The sequence below is a fragment of the Thunnus maccoyii genome, chromosome 16, assembly GCF_910596095.1.
Source record: "Thunnus maccoyii chromosome 16, fThuMac1.1, whole genome shotgun sequence".
Taxonomy (NCBI): domain Eukaryota; kingdom Metazoa; phylum Chordata; class Actinopteri; order Scombriformes; family Scombridae; genus Thunnus; species Thunnus maccoyii.
In genome coordinates this window covers 7,956,688-7,976,958 of record NC_056548.1, presented here as the reverse complement: position 1 = coordinate 7,976,958, position 20,271 = coordinate 7,956,688, and the positions used below count along the sequence as shown (strand labels likewise).

The window sequence follows — 20,271 nt, the reverse complement described above, 5'->3', positions numbered from 1 at the left end:
CCTGACTGACTATCTTCATTCGACAAAGACATCCATATTAATGCTCTTCCCATTCTCAAACTGCTTTAGAAAATATGCAAATGTAATCCCACCGAGTGGCCTCACATTGCCCTCCATGGGTCTGAGAAACAGGCATTCCGTTAAAAGGGATTATATCATTTAATTTCCCCATCAACAGCCTCGCTGAGGACTAAAACGGGAGCTCATGTTGCCATGGATGTCTCAGTGATGACTGAGGTATTTGGCCGAGGCTCTGGATACTGAAAGAAAACCTCTTTTGAATGCAGTGAAGAGCTGCTGTTGCTCTATCTTATCTCGCAAGGTGTCAGTTTCCATGTTTTCAATCTCCCACAGGAGCGATCTTTGCTCCGCCGGCAGCTGAGAGGAGAAGATTTTCAACTAACAAACAATCAAAACCCTGCGAGTTTATACTAAGCAGCGGCTATGCAAAGCTATTTGGGCATTTATGCAGATCCTGGATTAACTGTTTAAAAATAGTATTTCCTGTTCCCGTCAGTCAGATAAAACCTACAGTGGAAACAAACAATTAGTGTCATTATCGATTAATCTGCCTATTATTTTCTCGAATAATTGATTAATCATTTGGTCATATCAGAAAATAGTGAGAAATAGCTGCTATAATATAAAAAGTCTTCAGATGTCTTGTTTAGTTCAAAGATTTTCAGTTTACTGTCATGTTTTACAAAGAAAACCATGAAATCAACACATCTGAGAAGCGGAAACCAGCAAACTTTAAGCATTTTTGCGTAAAAATGTATTAAACCGATTAATCGATTATCAAAATAGTTGCTGATTCATTTTCTGTCGATCGATTAATCAACAAATCTTTGCAGTTCTAGTGGAAAGTAACGAAGTACATTTAACAGTTTTGAGATACTTGTACTTCACTTGAATATTTCCACTTTTATACTTAATGATTCTGTTCCACCACATTTGCATATCAACTGGACATTTCTTGTTTGTAGTCTGTGACAGTTGTCTTACCCTGTTTATGTTGTTTATATTTATTGTTTTAATGCTGTTTATGCTGCTCTCTTGGCCAGGTCTCTCTTGATAAATAGATTTTAAACTCAATGAGACTTTTTACCAGGATAAATAAAGGATAGAAAAGAGAATTTCAGGGGGAAATATTACACTTTGCTTTATAATGCTGAAAGGATTCATCAGTTAATCAATCAGATCATTTATCAAACAAAAAATGCCAAACATCTTCTTTCAGCTTATCAGATGTGAGTGTTTCTGCTTTCCCCTGTTTTGTATTGTAAATTGATTAATATTGGATGGAAGATAATGATTGTCACCTTCAGGAGCTTGTGATGGACATTTTTCATTATTTCTTGACGTTCTATTGACAAAATTGTCCACTGATTAATCAAACAAAATAATCAATATATTCAGTAATAGTGACAGCTAATTGACTGATAAAGATTTGGCATTCAAAGCATGTGATGAGCTTATAAAACACGATCAATTAACTACCAAGCAGTGTATTTTAAATTATATTAGTTAGAACTGCAGCTACAACAGTAAAATGCTGCCTAAACATCAATGCATCACTAACAACAATCCAATAATGTGATATACAATAATATCATACTCTTAATATGCAGTATCATGGGGGCTTGAATGCAGGATTTGTAACTCATGTTCATGTTTACATTGTAGTTGCTGCTCTTCCACCTCCAGACTAATCGGATTAAGAGAGTATCCTCTAACAAAACACAATATTTTCTTTGGTTTTGATTGTCCTCATAGCATCATATAAACAAAGAATGATCTAATGTTATTGTGTGTGCGCACTGGCACGATTTATTAATTTATTCTCTATTCAAAGTAATACTAAAGTCTCTCATTGTTGTTCCTCATAATCCCCTAAACAATTAAGTAGGTGTTGCATGTTCAGTTATGTCTACAGACACAGTATCTGTTATTGTATCTCGCTGTAAAGCTCATTAACAGACCAACTCTACACTGACAGTCGTGTTATCCAATGGTTGTTTGGAATCCACCGGTTGTCCAATGATAACCCGGGCTGAGGTGATGCTGTGTGTCTATTGGTGAACAGTGTGTCGTATCGGTGAGTCTGCCTCCTCGGTGCTGATGCCTTTTCCTTTGGTCAAGGTTGCACTTGCAGTCATCGCAGTAAGGACGCGACTGGAGTAGCGTTTACGCACAAACAGCGCAAGACTGATCAGCCGAGGCTCTGCTGCTGCAACTTCTCCTGTTTGTGTTTGCGCGCCACAGAGGAATCTCTCACCTCACGGAAGCTGCCATGGATGAAATGGAGGAAGAGTTAAAATGCCCTGTTTGCGGCTCTTTTTACCGGGAGCCCATCATATTGCCATGCTCCCACAACATTTGCTTGGCTTGTGCTCGGAATATTCTTGTGCAAACCCCCGACGCGGAATCTCCACAGAGCAGCCGAGCCTCCGGATCCGGCGTCTCCGATTATGATTATCTTGATTTGGATAAAATGAGTTTGTACAGCGAGGCGGACAGTGGCTACGGATCTTATGGGGGCTTCGTCAGCGCTCCGACCACCCCTTGCCAAAAATCACCAAACGGGGTGCGGGTTTTCCCCCCGACTGTCCCCCAGCCTCCTCCGCAACAGCATCTTCTACCACAGCCCGGCTCCTTACCTCCGATCCCCCGCAACTCCTGCATCACTTGTCCGCAGTGTCACCGCAGCCTCATCTTGGACGACCGGGGGCTCCGCGGATTCCCCAAGAACCGGGTGCTGGAGGGTGTTGTGGACAGGTATCAGCAGAGCAAAGCGGCCGCTCTCAAATGCCAGCTCTGCGAGAAGAGTCCGAAGGAGGCCACTGTGATGTGCGAGCAGTGCGACGTCTTCTACTGCGACCCGTGCCGCCTGCGGTGCCATCCTCCCCGCGGTCCCCTAGCCAAGCATCGCCTGGTGCCCCCGGCGCAGGGGCGGATAAGTCGCCGCACGAGTCCGCGTAAAATCTCCACATGTACAGAGCACGAACTGGAGAATCTAAGCATGTACTGTGTACAGTGTAAGATGCCAGTGTGTTATCAGTGTTTGGAAGAAGGCAAACACGGCACACATGAAGTCAAAGCTCTGGGCGCAATGTGGAAACTGCACAAGGTACGTGCGTAAAAATTATTAAACTGCAAAATCTGTGTTTGCTGTTTGCATTTCATTGTGTGTGTGTAGCTTTTTTTTATTCACCATGATTCATCATCCTCTGAGCTGAGCAACAAGTACGCCTTGAAAATTATTTGCGCTATCTTGTCAGCTCCGCTTAGCATCCTGTAGATATAAGGAGCTTTATGAATGTTCATTCTGTCACACTGGATTTAAATTAATTCTCTGCAAAGCACCGCATAAGTGAATGAATTTCCTCTCCAGCACGCATTTCATTCATTTCATTCACGAGGCAAAGAAAATAAATGCGCACGTCTCTCCAGACTGGGAACTCCGGTGTCTTTGGTGCGCAAAGCTGTCAGGAGGAGGAGGAGGCACCTCTATTTGAAATTCTGTTCACGAGTGGACAACCAGAAAAGCAGCAGGCCTATTTTATCAACAGGAAACAGCCTCTATCACATCTGCACTCCTGTATGTTTGCCTTTAAATGACGAACTTGTTGCTCAGAGATTTTGGCAGGATTTCAGCTCTTGAACCATTTGTCCCCCCCTGAGCCTCCACACAGAGGAATCCTTCCCTCTATATATATGTTCCACTTCATCTGTGTTGCTTTGACAGCTCACAGGCGACCCTGAGATCATTAGGCACGGCTAATATTGGAGCTATGCTTTAATAAGACCCAGCAGTGAAGCACAGAATCCGGGGTCTTTGGTGTGGATTGAGATACTATTTTGGACACCGGGATGCTGTGGGCAGGGAGGCACTGTGCTTCAGAAGGCACAGCTGACTTTATCCACACCTCCGCACCAGCAACCCTCACCTCCACACTCCAGCTTCTAGAGCAGAGGGAGGATGTAGAGCTGGATATAGAAGCTCTCTGCTACTCACAAACACCCACATACACACAGGAAGAGCATTGTGTAGTAATGGTGTCTCCTTGTTTCTATGCGAAAAAACAGAAAAATGGTGAATGTGTTGAGCTTTTGTGCACAAGCAATGCATAAAAACACACACGCCGCTCTGCTTTCTTACTGCTGAAGATAAGCAGTCCTCGTCATTTACAGTCAGAATTGAATCCAAAACAGCCATATAACAGACCTCCAGTCCAATCATCTCCCTTTAGATGGTGGTGTGATAGTGTGTCACCTCAGATGTTTGAGGCAATTGTGAAATTGATGGAAAAATCAGCAAGGGGTCAAACATTTCGCTCACATCAAATTGCCATCACTTGAAAAGTTGACAACCTTTTCTGCTTCATCTTCCTCAGATCTAAAATGGGAAAAAGGGCTAAAGGAGTAAATTTGTTAGAAACCAATCGGTAGTACCAGGAATGTTGATGTCAATATCCAGCCTGTCGCCCTGTTTTTGGCTCGCATCGTGGCACCTGCTTATTTCTGACCTGTCATCTGAAGCTGCTGCCTACAGAGCCCTAACAGATGGCAGAGAGCTCGGAGCTGGCAGCGTTGGGAACGGGCATGTTTTGGAGCTTCGGGGTGTTCCTCACACAGCTCATCGGGGAAAAAAAATGAGAAGCTGTTCCATGTCCTGCGGATATAGTTTCTCATGTGTCACTTGTACTACACCATACTCATATGGCACTGGGTGGAAACACATATACTGTAGTGAGTAATGGAATCTGATCGATCACTGTAGCCAGATTTTCTTGTACAATACTCGCTCTGATTGACATTGAGATTGCCTGAAATATAAGACTTTGTTGTTCTTACGTAGGCCTGGATTGAAATTTTTAGTTTATAAGATGTCAGAAAAGTTACCATCAGTTTCCCAGAATGCAAGGTGACATTTTTAAATAGCTTGTTTTGTGTGATATCATATATCATGATTTTTTTGACCAAATACCTCGATATTGATATTGCGACAGTATTGTAGGGATGACTATTGGTGTTTCTACAAAATATGTACACAATGAGATTTTTGATAAATAATCAGCAGTAATGTGGATATAATGACTAATTAGTTAAAGGCAAATAATAGAACAGCAAGAACAGTCTGGTAAGTTCAGAAAATGACATCACTTTACTGTAACACAGCCTTTAAAACCAGGAAAAGACACTTATGCCATATCACGACATTACGATATCCAAAATCTAAGACGATATCTAGTCTCATATCACGATATCGATATAATATCTATATATCGCCCAGCCCTAGTGACAAATAGTTTAAAAGCCAAAGATATTCAATTTACGAAGATAGAAAACAGACAAAAGACTTCTTCACATCTGAGAGGTCAAAACCAGAAAATGTTTGGTTAAGACAGATAGAGAACCTGCTAAGTGTGTCGGTACATTTTCAAGAAGTTTCACAGTAATATTTAGACTATAGGAGTAAAATGAGTTTGACCTTTAAATCTTTAATTGCTAAAATGCCCCACTATGTTCTCCAGCTAGTTGCTAACTTTGTCTGTCTGACATTTGTTGCTGTGCAGGTGGCGTGCAGCCGGTTTATCTGAGATTTTTTGTGGAAAAAAAGTTGGTGAGAGTGAACTAAAACAGTAAAGTTGTGGTTGTGGCACAAAAACAATGAGCTGAAAGGCGCTAAAACGCTCAGATGAGCTGAGACGAACTGCAGAGTCGGGTGATAATTCTCTATGTGTTTGTCGCAAAGAGCAAACCTTTCACATAATATAGTAACATAATGTAATCATTTGATCCTTTGTTAATATAAAATCACCACAAGCATAAACATCTTTCTCTTCCTTTATAAACAAACTAATCAAAGTTGTTGTGCTGCTGCATCTTTCAACATCACCGCCTTGTTTCGATGCATGAAGTATTACACTTAGAAACTTGAACCATGTTCATATCTTAACTCAGCACCTGCAACATTTACATTTTAGAGCTGAAAATTTGGCGGAGCACCATGTTCTATCATTTAATAAGATCTCTTCTACTGGGATTTTGTTCAAGGTTTTTAATCTGTACCATCGTCGTCGTCGTCTTGGTACATTGGGACAAACTGTGCTCTTCCTATCTCTGTGAAACATTTCTCTCTTTACGGAGAAAGAGTTGAACCACCTGCCGCCATGGCAACCAAATCCCCCTTGATGTTGTGCAGAGCGGCAGAGGTCTCTAAGATACCGGACCCCATGAGGAATCCATCCCAGATGCTTTTCAGCATTCCCCTCCTCTTCTACATGTGTGTGCGTGTCTCAGCATGTCACTGACTTTAATATGTGCCCATGTGTAATAAAATGAATGCTGCCTCAGATCATCACTCTCGTTCTTCATGCTCTTCTTCTCTACAACTTCTCTGCTGGTCTCCCAAGCCCAAAGTCCCCCTTTGGACTGCGTGACCATGTCTAAAATGCGATGGCAATCAATTTCATGTCTCCAAAGTCAATTTCAGTTACAAAAGATGAGCAGAAATTTAAGAGCTATGTAGTGTGGTTAGTCCAGCGCTCGTCTGCCTCTTCAGATTTGTGTCAGAAGGTTTTATGCGGTGACAGAATGTCTGTGTTAATCTCCGTAAATCACATTAAAAAGAGTAAAGGGGCAACGTCAGAGTGTTAAATCTCTACACAGCGAGTGGTCCTCGGCTCTTCACGGATGTCATAAGAGGTCGCGCAGGACCTCAAATGCTATCTAGGTCACGCACTGTCGCCTCAGTGTGTTTAGTGGCAATTAAAGGTGATTAATCAGATACAGTAGGAGCTTATGTACAAGAAGATGTGTGGGTGTGCAGAAAATAAGAAGCAGATTGTAGCAGAAAATTAGTCATTTGCCCTCTTGCCGCTGGAGGAGAGATAAATCAAAGAGAGAGAGGAGGAGAATTTAACCTGGATGACCCTGAAAATCTCCCTTTGAGCTCTGCACACAAGCAGAAAGAGGTTGTAGAAGTGAGTAATTTGGGGAATTCGCAAGTGATTTAAGGATTTTTTTTCTTCTTTTCTATTGTGCACATGTGCCGCTCTTTAATGTCACCGTGTGTTTGATCTTAAGCCTCCTGACATAAACAGACAGCCTGCACACCCTGTCACAAAGTGAACACAGATGGATGCGCTGCAAGCTCTCATCTAAGATGCCCCAAAAACCCAAGCTTAATGAGGACAGACAGAGCAGGTACTAGGACAAATATTAAAATTCTCATCTCAGTCCTGGGGCCAATGTTGTCAGCAGCAGTTGATTCATGGGTGAGCTACCTGTAGGGTTGCCTGAGCTCAGTGGGAGCGAAGGAAAAGCCTTTAAAACTCAGACACCGGCAGCGGGATCCCTGCGCTTCTCTCCTGCTTTAACTCCTGTCTGCTGATAGTAATGAGGCTGACTGTCAGTCTGCACCTGTTGTGTCCACAACGAGTCCTGCTTTGTGGCTGCACAACATTCAGGACATCCAGACAAAGACCAGCAGGAAACTGTCCTATACTGAAAATATATGAACTTCATTACTATAGAAGGAAGAAGAAATGTGCTGAGCTACTAAGGTCGTAGACTCATAGACAACCCCGCCGTTATCCGACATCGGAAAGGTTCTGTTTTTCAACTTTACCGTTTTGGTTCAATCTCATCAGTCTTGTTTTCAGCTGTAGTAGGCAGCTGTTTACTGCACACAAAAAAAACCTCTAAAAACTGGCTATAAAGTACCTGTTTAGCACCAAGCAGCTAAACAGGTACTTTATAGCCAAAGTTAGGAACTAGCTGGTGAAGATAGTGGAGCATAAAGAGCCAGATATTTCCTTCAGGAGTTAGTAGAGACCAAAACAAAGTTGCAAGGAAAGTAAATATTGGACATTAGATTGCCAGAAACACTGCTTTAAATGAATGCTAATGTTGCTCCATGTCTGCTGGATCTACCAAAAGGCAGCAGTTATGTTTACAACCAATAAAAACAATCCTATTATATGATCTTGCAACATATCATATAATGCAGACTTTTGGTGGTCAGAGAGTCCTAATGACAGTTTAAAAGTATGTTTTGTAATTTCTCTCTATATGTTTATGAAGCAGACTCATAAAGGGATACACTAACATTTTTTGCTGAATCATTTTCAACTCGCATGGACGCATATTCATGTCAATTCACAACCACCCTGGGAGAATTCACGTCTACTCGCATCTTTTGACTTCAAATGTACTTGTGTTGTCTCTAAGATCCGCTTCATGTTCTGTGGTAAAGTGAACCGCTGAACCATTTATGTTAGTTTGCCCCAAGCAGCCAATGTACCAACTGTACATTAGCAGCTAGCAAACAACGGGTCATGTCTGCAGGAGAGTTTGTGTTCACTTGAGCCTCTGATTGGACTCAGAACTCACCAGAAACTTGTTTTTGTCGTGTTATTCCCCTCCAGTCTCAAGTCTTTTCCCAGATTCATAAAGCCCCACATCAATTTGCGCCACCCCAGAAAAATTAACATCTCCTCTTGTGTTTCCATTGACTACGTATGCAATAGCGCCACCGCTAACATTCGCTTCATGTTTTGTCTGTACTCAGAATGTGTCCTGATTGGTTGGTCTAACTTCTGTTGGTAAAAATGATAATTCGATCACATCATCCTGCTGTACTCCAAGACATCACGTCATGAGTCATCTGTTTAATGCTTTTTCTTCCTGAGTGTCCTCTTCTTCTCCCTCCTGAGTTTATGTCGAGTCAGTAGAGTGGCCCTGCGGCGACACCGTGGACTAAATCTTTAAGTACAGTACGTCGTCTTTTTCTTTGTGAGTGTGTGCAGATAAATGACACGGTTCGATTGTTCAAGATAGCACATTGTGATTCGCTGATATGGGGATGAGACGGAGGACAAAGGCAGGACTGAACTTTATAGAGAATGAAATTTCACAGCGGGACGGCTTGGATGTCTCAAAGCCGTTTAGGTTGATGCTCCATTATAGGCGGTGATATTTACCCTCGGAGCTGCCATGTAAAGAGATTAGCTGTGTAAATGTTAATGAAAGAGGGAGATAACGACCAGGAAAATGAGAGCGACTGAATGACCCAGAATGCCCAAAGAGAGAGGAAGTGAAACAGAGACCGAGCAGGAAAAGAGATGCAGCTGAATATCTCATCGTTGGAGTAAATGAGTCAAGTACTTAACAGAATATTTCATGTCCACTCTGCTTCTTCTTGAGTCCGCACAGAAAACATTGGCTCATGTACTGAAGGTATTTTTGTTTTGACATATTTTTATATAACTTTTTCTGGGTGAGAACACAGACCAGCTGAATATTTCAACTTGCTCCAGGCGTGGAACTGGAGAAACATAAATGCCTCAAAACTCAACCATGCCAATTTTCCTTTGTGGCTAAACTGGGAAAGAAAGAAAGAACTTTTTTTTTTTCCTCTCTCTCTCTATACATAAATGAGTCCCGACCAAAAAAACAAGTTGTCAAATTTTAAGGAGCTTTGCTACATTTTTAAAACAGAATCATTTATTACGCTATGATATATCTGGCTGCTCAGCCCACATTAAATGAGGACACCAGTTGCGTAAGAAAGTGAGCTCAACCTGAAATCTGGGTAGCAGAGGCTCCGGACAGGTTAAAGCCTGTCGACCGACCTCGTTTTCATCATCATCACTACCACAATTATCATCAGCATAATCACCATCAATGTCACTGTTTTGATCATTAAGTTACTTTGAAAATGGATGTAATTATCTTCAGTCTGTCCCAGTGTCTCTGCCTTATTATCTTCACAACTACCAAGATCTTGCAAAAACAAGCAAATTGGAATTAATTCAAACAGAGCTTCACTGGAGGAAGAAGAAGTCTTACTGGTTGAGTCAAACCTCACTGGATCAGGATTTCAGAGAGCAACTCGCTTGAAAAGGGAAAAAGGGAGCTTTGTAATGACTCTTTTTTACATTTATTCAAGTACATGATATCCATGATCTAAGAAAATCAAGAATGTACTCAGATAGATCTGGTTGGCTGGCAGGTGATCATTAAAATTGTATATCAGGACACCTGTAGTTACAGCCAACAGTTTGATCTCTGTTATAATCACTGCTACACCTCTATTAAGCTGCACGTTACCATAGAAACACTACAAATGCTCTACAGTATATACACAGTTGCACTGAATCCCAGTTAAACCATAGATATCCACCATTTTAGCCAAAAGAAGATAGAAAAAGCTCTGTTTTTGTTTAATTGATAAGTGATGGTGTAAGCATGATAATGTGCCCTGAAATACTCCAATATTGAGCTGCAAATGATTAGTTGATCAATTGATCAGTCAATCGACAGAAAATTAATCTGCAACTATTTTGATAATTGATAAATCATTTAAGTCATTTCTTGAACAGAAACGCCAAATATTTGCTGGTTGCAACGTCTCAAATGCGAAGATTTTCTACTTTACTCTGTTATATGTAATTGGACGCTGAATATTTTTGGATTGTCGACTGATGATTGGACGACAAGATATTTGAGGACGACACCTTGGACTGTGTGAAATTATAGACATTTTTTACTATTATCCATTTTATAGACATAATGATTCATCAAGAAAATAATCAACAGATGAATCAATAATGAAAATAATTGTTAATTGCAGCCCTAATTGAGAATAATGGTGTAAAAAAGGCCTCTGTCTTCTCAAGTCAATCTGTCGATTTCTTATGTCCGGACGCCTTGTCGAGCATCTTTGCTTACATAGTTCAGTGACGACAATTACCTGAAGTGGTGATTTGATTTATCATGGCTGATTTGTCTCCCTATTACACTTGATGGTGCGTTTCCAGTAATCCCAACCCGTTTCCAGCTACACTACAGGTGCACTCTACGCCTCTGGCCATGAAAACACATGCGTCCGAGTCCTGTAGAGCCCACAACAAATTGCATTGTCTGCACTTTGCACCACTGAGTCATGAAAGTAGAGCTTAAAAAGGATAACCTCTGCTACTACTCACGTTGCAATTGTGTGGGCTGTCACATGGAAAGTCTGAATTAGAAAGAGAAAGTCAAGATGTTGCCTCGAACATAAGCTACATAAGCAGCATCTTCTTTCTATTAATGTGTCTCTTTCTGCTGGGATTGTTTGTAGTTCCCTTGTTTAGGAATCAGACAAACTTTCTCACCTCATCAATTTTTAAACTTTCAGCAATCCCACTCTGAACCACCGGCCTCTTGTTACTGTTTCTGACCCAGAAATCTCACGTTTAACACTACTAGTTTTGCAGTTTGTTTAGATTTTACATTGTTTTGGGGAGAAAAAAAAAAACAACATTTCGACTTATATCAGTTCACACGTGCCGAAAAACATCTGGAGGATTTCTGAAAAATGCCGCATGAATAAACAGGAGATTAAGATTACGGGATTTAAACAGTTGCTGCTAAGGTGTGAAGATCCCCTCCAGACATGTCACATTATTAAAATACTCTGCTTTGAATAATAATTAGTGTCTGATATAGAGCTTTTTCCACAAAGAAGGTAAATTACCTTGTAAGAAATTTGTAAAATGGCATCTACTCCTTTTCCTTCACTGAAAACTCCAGAATCTATAAATATACAAATAATACTGCTGGATACAAGATGTCTCCTACTTCAATAAAAAGTCCATTCTCAGTGTTTGTGCAAAGGTGGCTTCTAGTTTCCACACTTTTTTTTATCACACTTGTGTAACTTTCATACAGGAAAGTACGCCTGAAACTCAGATTTAAGCGTAAAGAAACTTTCCTCCTTCAGTAGACGAATGTGAAAACAGCCTCCTAGTGTCAAACTCTGCACATGCATCATTCTGCACAGTGAAGCTCAAACATCCAACTGAAGTAACAAGAAGAGTGGAGGGGGACTTTTATTTCCAAAGAACAACAGAAACTGTACCTTCCTTGTATTTGTACGGAGTAGATAATAATGCTCAATTACCAACAGATGCGATCTAGTGAAAGAAAAAGGTATCAAAGCATCTGACATATAAAAGGAAAACATACCTTCCTCTTCCTCTTACACAGGTGTTATCAAGACTCATCTCGGTCCCTCTCAGGCCAGATGTCATCACTGTGACATTTTCAAACTAGATCAGCAGGTAGGCGACTTGATCATCTGCGGGATATGTCGCCCTCGCCAGATAAATGCAGCACTGACAAGAATAGATCACTTCTGCCCCATTTCCTGCTGTGCTGTCCCAGGTGTCCGTCAAATAAGGACTCTGTTTCTCCGATGAAGAAACTGTTCATTTTTTTTTTTCAAAGCCCTCATTATTATTATCGGAGTTTCATTTGCCTTTTTTTTTTTTTTTTTTTCTGTGTGGATAGTTAACGACTTCTTGTGCATTATTGATGACAGCAGATATAAGAGATGAATAATGTACCACCCACTTAAGTTCTGCTTGTGGAAGATGGTTTCATATGGGATCTTGTTAAACACAATCTGGCCGAATCTTAACTCTTCCAGCGTGTTTGGAAGATGTAAGAGCTTAATTTTTAACAACAGCAAGGTTCCCAAGACGGTAAATATCATGAAGTCGCCTGCTTAATATTTCAAACTGTATTCTCTTAGGGCCGCGGCAGTGCATGTAAACAACCGCAACCTTTCATGTTAGAGTCTCTGGTTACTGATACTGTAGGGGGGGAAACACAATCAGTAATCAAGCAATGAAAAAATTACATTAATTTGCACTTTCTTCCACTTGAGGGATTTAGTGGAAGTGTGTTTTTTTTTTTGTTTGCTGTTTTCATTAACCAGATGTTGACCTTACACTCAGCTTACGTCTGTTTACAGTGTGTAACCAAATGACTGTGTATTACACGCAGGATTAAATTAGCCTAAAGAGACTGTTTAAAGAATGAGAAACCCGAAGCACTGAGCCTGACTTTTAAAATTTCTCCGAGAGGTAACGCAGCTTTTTGAAAGTAGGTTAGGGGAACTCAAAAGCTATCTGAAACATTTTGTGGATGTATGTGTTTTTTAATTAGCTCGAAGTGGAGAACTTTTCCTTCGCTTTAAGAGCTTAGCAGTGACATTACACCTACCTCCTGCCTGTCCTTGCTCTTCCCACTTCCTGGTGGAGGGTTTAATCCAAATTGGCTCTGACGCCTCTCTGACATCTACGCTTTCCCGTGACAGATTGGCTAGTTCAGTCAGCCGCGGAGAGAAAATGAAACACACAGAATGGGCCTGGAGCTGCTGGTGAATTATTCATGCCATGCACGTGTTCCCACTCGGCTTAATTACTGAGATGATTAGTGCTCCCAAATAGCAGGGACACCCTAAGCCCCCCCCCCCCCCTCCAACCACAACCACCAAACCCTGCGTGAAACCACAATCAGAGCTCAGTCCTAACATTCCTGCATCCTCTTCTCCGCCCTGATGTTGCATGATGCTTTTATTTCGACTGTCCCTGAAGAAGATTTTATCCCTGGGGCCAACTAGAAGTCGTATTGCATTGATGTAAAAGGAGAATTGTGGAGCTGAAACTCAAAAAAAAAAAAAAAAACATGCTCTCTGAGGATCCAGTGTGCATGTGTTACAGCAAGAACTAAAATTACGAGAGCATGAATCATGTTATGGCAGTGAAATCCATCCCCATGACAAGAAATGAAAATGCAAATCCAAGTATGATGAGATGTAAATATCATGCACGATAAGTTATCGTTAATAGTTCTCATCTATCATCCTGGAAATGATGGAAATCTCATCATGTTGGCCATAAATTCAGCATCTCTTAAAGGACAGGTTCACAGTTTTTCAAGCGTGTATTAAAACAACAGTCAGATGCCCATATGAACACTGAAAGAGGTTTTCCTCGCTGTAATCATTCCTCCTGTTCATACTGGCTATTAAAAGATCCCCTTCAAATGTGCTTTCAATGTAAGTGATAGTGTATCTGAAGCTTATATGAGGTTTCAGCAGTCTGAGTTAGTCATATTAAGTGGATATCTGCAGCATTTACAGTCTTTTTAGCATCAGATTCCCTCTTTGTGTTTCCCTGTTGAGCTCCGGTGGAAGTATAGTAACAAAAAGAGGAACTTTGGCACTAAAAAGACCGTAATGTTGAAAGATTTCTACTTGATTTGGGCAGCTGAAGCTTCATATTAAGCACATCATCAGTTAACCACATTATTTTGTGGGATTACAGGTTATGTTACATAATCTTCTTTCCAGAACTGCAACGTTCACTATGGTGGAGCCATAATGCTACTTGAGAGTTTGGAGTTAGGCTATCTTAAGCAGCTAAACATTGCTTAAGATAGCCTAACGTATGTTTCCCAAACACCTCAGCTAGTCCTCACCCTTAAAACTTTTTCTTGTAAACATACTGTTTGAAAATCTGAAAAAATAATGCATAAATCTAACGTCTGTGTTAGAATGAATAACATTTTAATTTGATTTTTAGGTTAATTAGCTCTTTCTCAGCTAACTTTTTGCCTTGAAGATGTAGCTGCAGCATCAGTCTTTTATCATGTTATCATGTATGTAGCCATCATGTATCTACTTTTACATTGTTCTTGTTTTAAATCAAATCAGCAGGAAACATAAAAAGTCAGCTGTAGATGGCGTTCAGTCATTTGCTAATTAACCAACGATAGCTAATTAGAGCTGCTGAACTTAGCATAGCGTCATTTTAGCATTTTTGCTGACAGAATCGATGGTCATCAGCTAGAAATGAGAAGCCTGCTTTTGTTTCTGTTTGAAAGCAACGACCCATTGTTTTAGAAACTACTAAGGACCTTAAGTGGTAAATCTGCCACTTTTATCTTTGTAACCTTCATATGTGTCCTGCCAGAACTGAAAGCTCGACAGATGTAGCAACAGTAAGGGAGCTGATCGTGGCAAACAGTCAATTTAATTTCCCACTCTCAAACTGTGAAGCTTTGGTCTCAGTCCCATCATGCTCTTCAACCCATTTGTCACTGAAGTCTGTCTTTCCAAATGCCGACCGACCTGCTGGCCATGACACTGTGCCTTTACGACACAGGAAGTCGCTGTAAGCTGTGTAGAAATAAAACAGCCTCTACTTTCATGGCACGTTCTGACCTGGTTTTGAGGACTGAGCTCTGCAGGCTCTTGAACAGACGCTGCGGAAAAACGCCTCCAGACAATCAAGTGCTTTTCATTTCATCTGCTCTGTCACTGAACGCACGCTGACTGTTAACTGCAGCGAGGCGAGGCGGGAGCTCCCTCAACGTCCATCCCTGGATCACAGCAGGACAGAGAAGGAGAATGAGATAGAGAGAGAGGAAAATGAGAAAACTGAGAGAGAAAACAAACTCAGCTGAACGGGGCGGGTGTGACTGACCCGGCTGATCTTTAATGGAACCACCTGAGTTTTAGTGACCGTCGTGGATGGTCTGAGTGTGATTGGCAGGACCTGAAAACGATGGTGGCTGCTCAGTGATCCAGGTGAAATGGAGCTCATTGATTTCAGAGTCCCATCTCAGAAATAGATCAGGAGGCTAGATGCATAGTGTACTGTATACTTTTGTAACAGAAATACTTTTAAGCTGGAGTGCAGGACTTTTGTCTCCCCTTTCTGGCAGTCAGTGTAATTACAAAAACACTGTCGACACATACATCATCGGTTATGCAGTAGCCTACTCCGTCACTACTGTAAAACAATGGATAAATTGTTTTGAGCGTCACACAACTCCCACAAAATGACTAATTTCACTATCAGAATTTGATCCATTCAGTCTGATAACATTTCTAAAGTCTAGAAGAACATGATTAAGTCATTTTATCCCCATTTAAGTTAGCAGAGAGCTAACCAGATGTTAGCCGCTCTAGTGCACATGCTCTGCAGTATGCATTCAGCACGTGAATGTCAAACCCAACATCTAAAAACTCTGGTGTATTGTGACATCACAGCTGTGGCAAAGGCTTGAATTTAACGGACATTCATTAATATGTAAAAGTTCTGCACTGCAGGTTTGAAGGCATAGTTCAACATTTTGCTTTATTGGAGAGAGTTAGATGAGAAGATTGATACAAGTCTCAAATGAAGCTTCTCCCAGCAGCCAGTTAGCTTAGCTTAGCATAAAGACAGGAAACAATTTTTAAACAATTTAAACAAAGAAGATGTAACATGTTAATTATTGAAATTTAGGTGATGGTAAGCATATTTTTTTTACGTTAAGACAGAGCCAGGCTAGTTATGTCCCCTTGTTTTCAGACTTAATGCTAAGCTAAGCTAACTGTCTGGTTGTAGCTTCACATTTAACTTTCAGACATGAGACTGATATCAATCTTCTAACTCTCAGCAAAAAGTGAATAAGCTAATTTCCCAAAATATTGAACTGTGCCTTCAAGTAGACCAATTAACTTATATTATTTTGTTGACATATACTGTTTCCAAAAGTCAAGAAATAGCAAGCTAAATTGCCAAATTCTTAAATGTGAGAATTTCATGTCATTTAATGTCATTCATCATCTAATGATAAAGAATAAAGAAAAGATTTTAAAAAATATCACATTTTTGGCTGTTGGTCTGACAAAAAAAGCGATTTAAGTGTCACCTTGAGCTCTGGGAACTTTTTGTTTGTTTTTTTGTAACCCATATTTAACCAGGAAGTCTTTTGAAGTCTTTTATAAGGGAGACCAGGCCAAAATGACAGCGTAAAATAGGTGCCCAGTTACGTAAAATAAAAATACATATCATAAATTTACAACAATCACACATAACACAACAAAATAGGAACTGAGAGACATGAGAAAGATAAAACTTGACTATTTCAAACTATTACATTCATCCTAATTTTTTGAATGTGATGCTTGAATGCCTTAAAGACCTATCTGTCCCCCAAATTTAATGTAAATCTGTTTAGAAGGTTGTGAGATGTCCTGTTGACTAAGATGGGGGGGAAACATACATCTCATGTCTCCTCATTCACGTAGTTCTCTTGAGACGTTGACATACGAGTCCCAAGCTAACAGAGAGGAAGTTTCTTGAAGTCCTTGACAATCCTGGAAAGTTTACATTTCAGGCTTTGCTCAGCTGTTACCAGCTCAGACTGTCCCTCGGTGTAGTAGACTCATGTTAGCTGCAGCTGTCATGGTTTCCCAAACGCTGAGGTCAAAGGTCAGCTGCCGGCCCCCGCAGACAGATTCCCATTTGACCGGTTAACGTCAGATGCCAGTAGCTGGGTTGACACAAAGGGGGGAATGTGTGTAATGGGTTGTTTCCACTGAGTTTTTCACTGTATCAGCTAGTTGCAGGTTTTATTGCTCTCTTCCGGAGCTGAAGTGATTTTTCTTTCTTTGGTTCGATAACGCCCAATACCCTCTTTTCCTCCCAGGAGACAATAAGCTCCACAACTTGGCGGTTGTCCTGCTCACTCATCCGAACGAGGTTCCCACAGGGTCAGGCCCGCGTCCTCTCGCTCCGTCACCTCCTTGTTCACCACAGCCGCGCCTCACATACATGAACAACCCATTTTTCTATTCTTCCCACTATCCAAACAGGAGAATTTGAGTGTCATCGCACACATCCAAAGCAATGGCATTTCCCGTTACATGCAGCGCGTTCAACTCTTCATGCCCAGGGGCTTTAAACTCACAATAAACCCATGCAACAGTTAAGGGCTTTATTGTTCATTAATCAACTTAGTTTTAGTTGGAAATGTCAGTTTCGTGTGAGAATAAAGCTCAGAATAAGACTTTGTCTCAAGGGTGAAAACTTCAAAATATCAGCTTCTCAGCAGCTGTGAAAAGCAGTCTTGTTTTTAAATTGTCCGCTGTACATTTTAGAGTTATTTCAGTTTGGATATTTTCAAATGCAGGGTGACAGCTAATTACACTGGCCTAGAAATCTGCATCTAAAACAATTTCATGCTGGGCTGCCTCCTTCCTGTCAATGTTAAAGGTCCCATAAAGTTGTTTTTGGATTGTACTTCATGTACCATCAACTGACGTATTTCTGCATGAAACAGGATGTTGGGGTGGGATTTAATGTCAAGAGCAATATGATGTGGGAGTTACTACAAACTACAAACTGACATAAGTTTCCATCACCTCCATATACAAGTCATGTGAAGGGTCACAAAAAGAATGGATCTGATTTTATCTTAAGCATCAGACCTGGTGATGTTGATGCTTCTATTGCACACTGACACCAAATATACACCTCATGTTACTCCTGCCAGTGCTAATCAGCGGGGTAGACCTGCAGTTTTTATGTGATTAGAGGAGTTGAATATACGCCCTGAGTGCAAGATGAGTTTATGAATTATTGACATTTTACAGGAAATTGAAACAGGATTTTTGAAAATGTTTTTAGCATTAGATAACAGAACAGAGATATGCGCTTATAACATGGAAAAGCTACGATTCCCTTTTCATGTAAATGGTAAATGGACTGCATTTATGTATAAAGCGCCTTCATGGTCACTCAAAGCGCTTTATACTACATGCCACCATTAACTCATTCACACACATGTTCATACACTGATGGCACAGCCTTTGGGAGCAATATGGAGTTCAGTATCTTGCCCAAGGACACTTCGATATGCGGACTGGCATCTTCCAGTTGTTGGACGACCCGCTCTACCTCTGAGCAACAGTATAATGTATATGTAAAGTATAATGGCATCATTTTCCACCACTCGTTTGTCCAACTCCAAGCCAAGAGAAACTGTGTTGGAATTCTTGAAAATGTTGGAAAGGTTTGGGGTCAGTCTATAAAACCTCACACCTGTACTAGTCTATGGTTGAATAGAGTGAAAACAACACGTCGCCAACAGTGCTTCCGCTTTATCTCTGATGTCCTCTCTCTCTCTATCTCTGATCTCCACAGGGGCAGCTGTCTCAGGCTCTCAATGGCCTGTCAGACCGAGCCACTGAGGCCAAGGAGTTCCTGGTCCAGCTGAGAAACACGGTGCAGCACATCCAGGTACTATAAGACACACAAACACATGGACAACTGCTGCTTTTCCCAGCTGCATCCAGATATGTGCATCCGGTCACAGACATAGGACACTTAGATGGAAACGGACCTGATTTAGCAGATGTTTTGTCCCCTGTGCTATAGCGGTTTTAAATTTATTTGCTCATTAATCACAAGACCAGCCACAGTGTGTATTAGTCTATTTGTCTGCATGTATGTAATGAATGTTGTATGTACAGTATATGTATATGTGTTCTTGTTGTATGTAGATGTGTTTTTGTATGTATCTATGTACATTCTGGAGGCAAGTACAACGCAAAATGCACTGCGGAAACAAATTTCCCCTTGGGGACAATAAATATCTATCTAAGTATAAAATATTTGAATCCTATTAGTAATATGGCAGTGATGTGTGTTGGCTCTCTGTTATCCCAGACTGTCCACCACAGCATGTGATCAACAGAGACAGGAAGGCTTATTGTATTAAGTGTCACTGTTAGCATTTTATAATCCCTGGTTTAAGCTCACTTAAGGTGCGTTTAGAGTGTGCGACAACAATGATGGTGTATGTTTATCGCATTGTATGTCACGTTGTGCGAGACACCTATAGTCAAATCTTGGTCACAATCTGCATCAGACCGTACAATATAAATATGAGGCTGTCAGATCGTACGCTGGATGTGTGGTGAATCGTAGCGCTACGATGTAAACAGAAAGAATCATATGAAAGCAAAGACGCGTCATCAGCTCGCTCAGATGTTTTGAAAATGCAGCAAAATCAACTCAGCACCATAGGCGTATTAAGGAGGACGAATATTTTATATTTTTTCCTTGAAGTGTCATCTTAAGTTGTATTCTGATTGGCTGGTTTGGGTTTTAGCAGGAGTCACATTGTGAGAATTTGTTCTTAAATTTCTAAAACTGTTAGATTTTTGTCTCATGCTGTCTCTCAGTGCGACCTTAGCAGCACAGGTTTGGATTGATGAGAGATTTTAACCACTTTTCTCTCACGATTAAAGTCAACTGTCATCCATAAATCACACAGTGTAAAGGGGCTTTTACAGGGAGACTTAAAGTAGAGCTACTGTATGTTTCGCTCAGTTCTGACTTAACCCTCGACTCTGGATCAAAGCCTCTTTGCAATAATTTTCAACACATCAAACATGAAACTAGAATGTTTAAATAATAGACACTTTCATGTGTAGCGTAATAAACTCTAAAATGGCATCTTAAGAATATATTTATGACAAAAATTGTTTCATGTGCTGACAGTGCTTCAGTCACAGACTGTCAGGATGTAAAGGATCAATAAAGACAGTTGAATACAATGAAACAGCATCGCCATAGTAACAGCAGACCATTT

General features: G+C 40.8%; 1 protein-coding gene across 1 annotated transcript in view; it reads left to right on the top strand.

Moving 5' to 3' along the window:
• Nucleotides 1-1,403: 1,403 nt before the first annotated feature.
• The window catches only part of trim9 (tripartite motif containing 9), a 45,204-nt gene continuing 26,336 nt past the window's right edge, over nucleotides 1,404-20,271 (top strand). The window contains exons 1-2 of the mRNA XM_042437123.1: nucleotides 1,404-3,130; nucleotides 18,819-18,914. Coding sequence (XP_042293057.1) covers nucleotides 2,294-3,130; nucleotides 18,819-18,914 — 933 coding nt within the window. The 5' untranslated portion in view covers nucleotides 1,404-2,293. The remainder of the gene's footprint in view (nucleotides 3,131-18,818; nucleotides 18,915-20,271) is intronic.